The 9,604-nt window shown below is 41.7% G+C and overlaps 1 protein-coding gene across 1 annotated transcript in view; it reads right to left on the bottom strand.

Moving 5' to 3' along the window:
- Positions 1 to 6,561: 6,561 nt before the first annotated feature.
- Positions 6,562 to 9,604, bottom strand: part of LOC147689143 (ras-related GTP-binding protein A) — a 155,671-nt gene continuing 152,628 nt past the window's right edge. Inside the window, exon 10 of the mRNA XM_086942036.1 lies at positions 6,562 to 7,093. Coding sequence (XP_086798162.1) covers positions 6,996 to 7,093 — 98 coding nt within the window. The 3' untranslated portion in view covers positions 6,562 to 6,995. The remainder of the gene's footprint in view (positions 7,094 to 9,604) is intronic.

The following is a 9,604-nucleotide window of genomic DNA, read 5'->3' as shown; positions in this document are numbered from 1 at the left end:
CACGTTAAAAATCTTGGAGTGAAGTTTGATCAAAAACTGACCATGAAAGAACACACCAACTACATCGCGGGTCTGTGTTTTTACACCATTGGTTTACTCAGGCGTGTCTTTCCTTTCCTTCCTGCCACATGCAGAAAGACACTTGTACAGGCCTTGGTAACCAGCCGCCTGGACTACTGTAACGGCCTGCTGACATTAGCCAGTACGGATGCAGTAGGCCGTTTACAGGTGGTCCAGAATACGGCAGCCAGATTGGTCATGGGTGCACCTGCCAGGACTCCTTCCAAGCCCTTGCTGAAAGAACTGCATTGGCTTCCCATACGATAGCGCATCCACTTTAAGATCTGTTGTACGGTACACAAATGTCTGTATGGAGTAAGCCCCAAATACCTAGCCCAGTCTCTTGAACTGTACCAGCCTAGCAGGTCCCTGCGCTCCTGCAACCAAGCCCTGTTAAAACCCCCCATTACAAAGAAGACTAGACAGGGTGACCGTGCTTTCTCCGCTGTTGGTCCTGCCCTTTGGAACAACCTTCCCACTAATCTAAGAACCACCATAAACCACCTGTCCTTCAGAAAGGCACTAAAAACTCACCTTTTCCAAGAAGCATTTCCACCCATATAAACCTCAGGCTGCTCTACCTAATAACCGTCTTAGCTGGCAAAGCGCGGAGATACCCCTCCGGGATCGATTCCTGCGCTTTATAAGAAATTAAAATAAAATAAATAAAAATAAATGAGCGAGTCCTCTCTGAAGCTCAACGGAGCGAAAACTGAAATCATGCTCATGGGCAAGAAATGGACAACCATTCCCCCGTCGGTCTGGCCAGACGTTTTCGGTGAGGTCCCAACCCCGAAAAAAGAAATTAAGACACTGGGAGTCTGGCTGGAACCTGAGCTGACCATGAAGACCCAGGCAGCCAAAACAGCAGGAATCTGTTTTGGACTCATGCGATCCATCCGCAAGATCCTTCCACTTCTTCCTCCCTTATCCAGGAAACTACTGGTTCAAGGTCTCATTCTTGCCCGGTTAGACTACAGCAACGCCGTCTACCTCGGTGCCCCTGAATCCACCTTGGCGAAACTCCAACGCACTCAAAATGCGGCGGCGCAGCTCATTATGAGTCTCCCCCCCAGAGCTTCGGCCAGGCCTGCCCTCAAGGCCCTACATTGGCTTCCTGTGCGCCAGAGGGTAGAATTCAAGGCCCTGTGCACTGCCCACAAACTCATCAACGGTGTAGGCCCCGCTGTCCTGAAAGACATGGTCACCCCCTACAAAGCCCCCAGACTCCTGCACTCGGACAACGAACGCCTGGCCACTGTCCCTAGATTCAGGAAGGTTCGCACCGGTGGGCGACGCTTTGCGGTCAAAGCGTCCTCAGGGTGGAACTCTCTTCCCCGCAGCCTGCGTCTGGAATCCTGTCACCTCATCTTTCGTAAAAGATTGAAAACTCTCCTTTTCCCCAAATAGTTTCCCTCCCCCTCCCCTCAGGTCTCCACTGATTTCATAGCGCGGGGATGCCTCCGGGTCACCAGGCGTTCTATAAATCGCTAAATAATAATAATAATGATTAGTCAATATTTTTGAGGGCCAAAGAATAGCAGAGTGCCAGAAGTCTGACATGGTTTCCCTTATTTGTCTAAATAAAACATTGCTTTCTGGTTGTCTATTAGTACTTTCACCACCTTGCTTTGAATTAGACTTTGAAAAGCCTTTAGTGCTAGAAATAGTCTTTAGTTCTTGATAGTTCATATGTTTTTTTGCTTCCATTTCTGGCATTTGTGCTTTTACCTGAGGACTACAATGAAAGGAGGGTAATAATAACCCCATCCCCACATCGCGCGAACCCCTGCTGGGGTCTGGGATGTCATGTTACATAACTAATTGATAATGTTTTGGACACGCCATTTGGGTCTTTCTTTGAATACATTTAAGGCTTGCCTTTGGTCTGTTTCAGTCCTGAGGAAGACCCGGCATGATGTACAGTGAATAACACTTGACCACAGGGTGAAACGTCAACAACATAACACTATATCCTATGTCAGCTATCCTTGGAATATGTAAAGAAGATATAAGGACACACTGAACAAAACATTTTTGGGACTTTTTGATTATTTGTGGTTCCAAGGTCTCATGTTTGTGTATGTGATCACTGGGAGATTTATGATTTTCACTATGCATATGTGTTGTATTAGTCTTTATGTTCTCTGGGCAGCCATTGAAAAGAGAAATATGAAAAAAGATATACATGTTGTGATACATTAAAAATAATATATTTAAAACAAGCTAATGATTGTGTTGTGTCAGTGGTTTTCGTAAATCATTTTTCTTTAAAGATTTGTGTTTTTGGAGTAAAAGTTCCACACATACTTGAGGGCTAATTTATAGGCCCTTTTAGTATTTAATGTTTAATAAAAAACATTATTTTACAATTCCCCTGGAGGAGATTTAATTCACCCGACATATCTGTTTGTAGCTCATAACTTACCTTACGATTGGCAAGATGTGCCTATCCCAAATGTGATGGCATCGAGGACAGGAGGTTTGAAAAGCCTACCTTTCAGTATAGTGTTTATTCCACCATTTTTACTCTGTACCCAACACGCTTCTTACAACCACTATATCCTCCCTGTCCTCTTTCTCTTGAGACCACTGAATAATTTAACCATTCCTGTACTGGTCACATGTGTTGTCTTAAATCTAAAATCAAAAGAGATTACATGATGCGATCATCTAAGTAACTCCATCATCAGTATCACAATTGGAGACAAGGTGTTTGACAAATACTTTTTTGTTCCTGAAGTGCCATTAACATTACCTTTCTTGATGGAGTTGCTCCTAAAAAGGTTCTCTTTTTATTGGTAAAAGGGCATTTTTTTTTTCAAACTGATCCCAGCCCTTAAAGTACGTCTCTTACACCCTGAATGTTGTTTTGACGTCATTAGGTACTCTACTTGACCAGCCTATAGTCCAGCAATGGGAATACATGATCGGACCACATTCTCAAGTGTGATTCACCACTACAAAGAATTTCGCAAAACACCGCTTCTGCGGATTCGATTCCAAATGGTAATACTTTAGATTTGTCACGAATCAATGCGTGTATTACTGCCATATTATGTAATTTATTCGCTACTAATGTTGTAAAGCGCTCCGATATTTTCGGGTTTGGCCAGCACTATCCAAAACTCTTAAATAAATAAATAAATACTTTGTACTAATATTGAATATCTTTACTTACACAGAGAAGTGCTTTCTGTGAGTAGGATTAGGGGATCTCACTGTAACCAGCTCTCAAGTGTCTGGGTAATAGTCTTCCTCCAGTAATGAACACCCCTTCATAAGGGTTTTCATCTTGAATGACTGTATTTATCAATCGGTTAACATTACGGTTGTCAAGTTTTTTTCTGGTATCAAGAAGGTTGACAAGTAGACTCCTGGTTCTCTTTCCTGGGGAGAAACATCCTCTACTGTTTCTCACATCAATTACCCAAACTTCTGGTTCTAGAACAGGTCTACCTGTAATGTGGGTTCTTTGACGGGTGGCTTCTATATGAATTTTATGTAATATGTGAATACGAAGACATTTAACACCCACTTGTTTGTTATGGACTTCCACTTTGTGAATTAGTACTTTATTCTGCCCCCCTTGGATGTTCTGGAAATGGAATGAGGAAGTCATTTAATTGTAAGGACAGCTCTTGTTGGCAGACCTCTTGATTTCACTCTTCCTGTATAGGTTGGTCTACCTTGTTTATTATGTTGCTAGTGACCTGGATTTTGAAAGGAGCTTACCTGCATTTGTCTTTGCCATGTCATGTGAAATAGGGGTCAACCGTGCCCCTTTTGCCCGGTGCACCCTTTTTGCGAAACCAACCTCCCTATAATTTTAGAAGTGTCATTTGTTTTCACTTGCTCTAAATTTGTATCTGCTGCAGGAGCAGGTAAATGTTCACCTGTGAAAGACCATAACAGTGACATTACATTGTACTGGTTTGAATCCTGAAACCGGTAACCATGCATTCGGAGGACTATGCCTATTGTCTTCCTGCAGCGTGAGCTTTATTTAATGCAAATTTTAAATAGGTTCTAGCTAGTGTTCTTCCTTCAACTGTAGCTTTCCTCCTTCTTTAATAACGTTCTGAAACTTGCTGAAGTAACTCTTCTGTCTTTCTCCGATGCTGCTGGATATATCTGTTTAACAGTGCATTAGAGTTCGCTCTGCATGCCTGCAACATTGTCAACCTTTCTCCTTACTGCTTCAAAATGCGTACTGGTACTCTTTCGCCAGTGTGTTTTGGGCATTTATGCAGTTCTGCTGGCTGGCTCTTTTCCGCATGTGAGCTAATGGACCGGGGATCTTGTGGCATAGGTTTCCATTATTTCTCAATCTGTGACTAAAGCTCTTTGAAAATCGCTGGTTTATTAAAGATGTCCTAATATTGCTGTAATACAGCTTGCAACAACAACAAGGTGATGGCTGGAATGCTTGAATTAATCTCAGCCACTAGCATAGCTGGGTGTCGCATTCTAATTCATCGTTTTTCACCCACTTCAGTTTGTACCCAGCCATATGCAAATCAGTCTTGACCCTGCTCCAATTGAAACAGTGCACCCCAAACTGCCAAGCCAGGTCCCCCTTGAAACAGAATACAAGCAACCTAGGACAGGTTTCACCCTTATTATGAGCTTTTCATCCAGGCAGGGCTTGATTCCAATTGCACAGTGAGCACAGGACCCACTGCAAACATGTGCTCACTGAGCCAGTGAAATCTTGCTATACCTGGCTAAGGAACTCACAGGTCCGGTTCAGGGAGGACCTGGCCTGGCAGTTTGGGCTTGACTGTTCCGGAATGGAGCTGGGTCAAGACTGATTTACATATAGCTGGGTCCAAATTGAGGTGGCCTACTGGGCAAAAGTGGATGGGGTGCAGCCCGAGCGACTGCCACAGTCTGATATTATTTCAAGCATTTCATCCATGACCTTGGTCTGATATTTCAAGCATTTCATTCATGACCTTGTTCTTGTTGTAGTAAGACTGCTTGCAGCAAAGGTAAACTAGGGTTTTGCCTATGCAGAGTATCTAACATGCCTAGAAGAAAAGAAATGTCAGATTCTACGCCCAATTTGACCCTTTATGCCTCAGTTGCTCGTTTAACCCCATGATAGTCTGTACTGTCGTCAAAAAGTGATGACCTTCTCTGTTGCTGAGACGTCTTCATTGGTGTACATAATTTGCTAAGTATTCGCTTTCTTTTCTGATTGTCCCCATCATCTCAGTTTGCTGCTCTATTTCTATTGTTGGGGATCTCCATTTCTCCTTTTGTTACAGGGGTCACAGAATCCTATCTTGCTTTCTTCATGCTCAAAGTCCTCTGTGTTTTATAAGTATCTAATGTGTCCTATAAAAAGTTTATTATTTTATCATTCGTGGTGCTCAACATCTGCAGCTCGTCTTGTTTTACAACTCTGCTTATCCTTTGACAACAATGGCCTCATTTTACCTTCCGAACTTCTCCCAAAGCAAGTGGACATCATGTGGCCATTGCCCACTGATATCTTTCTCAAAGAGCTTGGTGGGATACTGGTTTTTCATTGGTGTCCTTGACTGGTGTAGTTTTCAGTGTCTGGGAACGTGGTTTAATATAATTTGTGTAGGTGTCAACGTTAAATGCTTGCTAGTTGACCTGGACAATTTTTCCAATTGTCCCTCAATGGAATAAATACGTTATGTTCTGCTACAGAATGTTCACAGGCACCCACTGCTGGAATTCTACAAAAAAGGGATTTTTACGCTAAGTAGAAATCTGTTCCTTTTAAGGTACATCTGAAGCAAGAATATCCTCCTCTGAAAGCCCCCCCCACCCAATAAACCAGGATTACCTTATCCAGGTGTATTAAAGTCTTCGGCTTAAACATCCATTACAGTTTTCACCTTTTGATCGGCTGGAAGACAGAGCTTACAAACCAAGTGCTCATCATTTATGTCAACTTTCAGATGCAGCTGGGGCAACATTTAAATAGGATACCCAAAATACAAAATGGCATTAAAATGTTGTTAGGTGATGGAGAGAGCACAGTTTATGCATACCCACAATATTAGCACAGCCATCATCATTCCTGAATACAACAAACGGGCAAAAGTAGAGAGAAATTGCTAGACTAACAGGGTAGTTTGAGCGTGGGTGAGCAGAAGCCATGGATTGTAAAACCTGGTTTGTGATGAATTCAGATCGCTGCCTATTATAGCAACGTGAGTTAACAAGCAGTTGTAAATGAGCCATCTGTAGTCCTTGCATGAGCAAATACCAGATTGCTTGCAGGAGAATTATGTTCTGGAAGGAGCAATAAACTTAACTAAAGGAAGAGCAACGCGACAACAAGCAATCACTATTCCCGCAATGTTTCGCATTAAGAGAATGGATGGATTTGTGAATTTGTATTGAACACCAGTCCGATTGTTAGAAAGGAAAACAAAGTAGACGAGAAATCGGATTGGTCCTCATTGCTGCAAACTTTAAAGAAAAAAATAAAAATAAAATGGCAAACCACTAACAAAATAAGATTGATATCTTAATTATAGCTTTATCAATGATTGAATAGAAGATAAGAACAAATTTCAATGTGATTTGGTATTAATTATAACTTTAAAGTACAATGATATATAATTATATTAAAATACAAATATTGCAAAGACAAAATGTGGGCACGGTGAAGTGTGGCCTTACATGTCAAGTCCTCAGTTACTCTTCGAAAGCGGTGCTTTGTCCCCCAACCAACTCGCAAATAATAATGTGAAAGTCCGATGTGGATCCAGAAGTCATATTGCATCTAGTCATCTTTTTTTTCATTTTCTATTTTAAAAAAGTGGTAAGGCGTGTAATACTCTTTTAAATCTCGTATAAAAATACCCACAATGGTAGATTTTCTGAGTTCCAACTTATCAAGATGGCCAGACAAAAAAAATGACAAAATAGGAATTTTATATCAATCTTCAACGCATGAGGAGGCTGTGCTTGGGCCCATCCACTCGCTCCAGTTTTTCAAAATGTTTTCTTGCGTTCCGAATGTTGATCAGTGTAGCTGCAGAGGCTAGTGGAAGAGAATTAGACATTAGATGGGTAGTTGGCACGAGTTGCTAAAAAGCCTATCTAGCTAGATAAACTAAGAATAGTATTTTAATAATATGCTTAGCACTCAGAAGTGACTTTAGAACCACCCTTGCTTGATTAGGTGGAAGACAGACCTTCTAGCAGGTTTGTGAGGTCACACCACAAGTGGAAGGCAACTTTTTGTTACTAGGAAATGCGCAGTTCTCTCATTTGAATTGTACACTCTCATAAGTATTTCCTTACTTTTTGCCAAGCCTTTAAAGAAAACAGAAACTTTTCAATATCTGCATTTACGGAGTCTGGAATTATGGAGGATAGATTTCTGAATGAATAGATGGTCTGGCAGAATATCAAACACACAAGCAAGTTCTGTTTTTTAAGTAAGGTATGCTTCCTGTTCTCTTATTTTCTTTACAAATATTTTAGTATCCCATCTGTCAATTTTTATTAAGATGTCCAAGTCTAAAAGTAATTCTCTTCTCACAGCAATTACCATCTGGGCTGTAGGGTATTTATAAGATCTGAGCGATGTGTAATGTAATCAACAACGTATTCTAAGGTAAGGATCTAACACTAACCTGTTTCTTTCAGATACACTCTTCAATGTAATCCAGTTCCATTTTTATATAGCGTTTCACATTCCTGGCTCTGCATTTGTTTAGAATTGCATGTTAAGGTATGCGCCAATAAGTTGATTTTTGGAAGTAGATTTTTCCATTTTACAATTCAAGTTGTTTATTTGTGCCCTGTTTCTGTGGTACCCAGATGTTACACTGTCCATCTCTGGCTCTCCTCCTTCCATTTTGTCCTAGTGCCTATAAGGACCACAAACACTAACTTCACTGCTTCCCACTTCTCCTCCCACACTGTCCAAAATATTTAATTATCCCAACAAGTTAACTATTGAGGCCACACTATTTAACTAGGGTGTCCAGCTCAGAAGTCTACTTGAAGGGCAGTGAGGTTAAGAGCATCTGCCCTGTTTGGGTCTGGAAAAAGACCAGGGTCAGGCCCCTTGGCCCACAAACTACAGCAATTCATCTGGTTAAGTAAACTTTCAACCAATCTCTCTGGTACCCCAACCTTAAGAAGGGTCAGGATAATCTGAATATATAACCTAATATTTCATTGAACACCACCAATGGGTCCCCAAACCTCCCCTCCAAATAACACTCTCCCCACCCCCTCACATGTATTTTTGGTGGGAGGAAAGGTCACTCCTAGTTTCATCTCAGATTATTTTCAACTGATCTGGTGGTGTGGGGGGGGGGGGTGTTTGTGGGAAGGAGTTTGGGGGAGGAATGATGACTAATTTCTGGGTTCATCCCACAGGTTAATCTGAACAAGGTGGAGATTGTGGATTCGGAGTTCTGCCCACAGGTAAACCCCAGTTGGTTGGGGATTGTATGCCAAAACAGGAGGATAACATTATAGCCTTATAGCCCACCGTTGAGGGCTATACCAGCTATTATAGGCCCTCTCCAGCGTTAAAGGCCCAAGCCGAAGGCAAGGGCCTTTAACAAGGGAGAGTGACTTTAATAGCCGGTACAGCCCAGCTACCAAGGGCTATAAGGCTATTAGAACATTCTGCCACTAGAGGGCAGAATGTTCTAACAAAAAAGAACAAAGCCTTATGGGAGGGTGAGGGGATTGGAATCCCCTCAGGCTCCCTGAAGCCTTTGTTCACAGCCAGAGCTGTGAACAAAGAAATATTGGAATGTTGGAGCTCCGGGCTTATACCAGCCATTATAAGCACGGAGTACTCCATTGTTTGAAATGGAGCTCCCAACATTCCAATGTTCTAATATGCATTAATCCTTTTATGTACCCCCTGCAGGCACCAAACATTTCAAAGTTCCAAGAAAAGAACACTGTATGACTCCTAAACCAAATAGAACACTTCAGTCCACAGAATCCAACAACATTCCAACTCCTCCCTCTTTGGTTTGCTGCTTCTGAGCAGATAAGTACATGCTGTTTACATCAGATAGTTAATGTTTTATGAGAGTTTGGGTGAGTGTTCAAGTTCAATCCAATTAATGTATTGGATTGAGAGACGATATGGGGATTAGGGTGTATGATGTATGGTTATTAGAAATGTAGAACAATGGTTAAATATTTTGCGTCCATTTTACCGAAGGTCGCTTTTAATCCTTTTCAGGTAAGTTACATTTTGAATGTATATTCACACTATGGCAAGGTTGTAAGCTTAAACATATACTTTAGAATGTTACCGGTTTGAGAGTAGCGATTTTAATCTTCAGAGCCGGCTTGGAAGCAGTACTCCAACATGCACATACAGGTAAGGGCAAGTTGACTTTGCAAGCTTCAGCCACTTAAATACAGCTGGCAGCCAAATTTGATTTGGGCATGCACTGCGTAGCGAAAGTTTTTAAGGGAAATAGGCTTCACTTTAACACGTTTTGAGCATTCTAGCTCTCGCGTTCGAGTAAGGGCAAGTAACTCTTGCAGGCTTCCATCATTCATCCTT

Source organism: Lissotriton vulgaris, chromosome 10 (assembly GCF_964263255.1).
Source record: "Lissotriton vulgaris chromosome 10, aLisVul1.2, whole genome shotgun sequence".
NCBI classification, from domain to species: domain Eukaryota; kingdom Metazoa; phylum Chordata; class Amphibia; order Caudata; family Salamandridae; genus Lissotriton; species Lissotriton vulgaris.
This window is presented reverse-complemented; position numbering and strand designations above follow the sequence as displayed.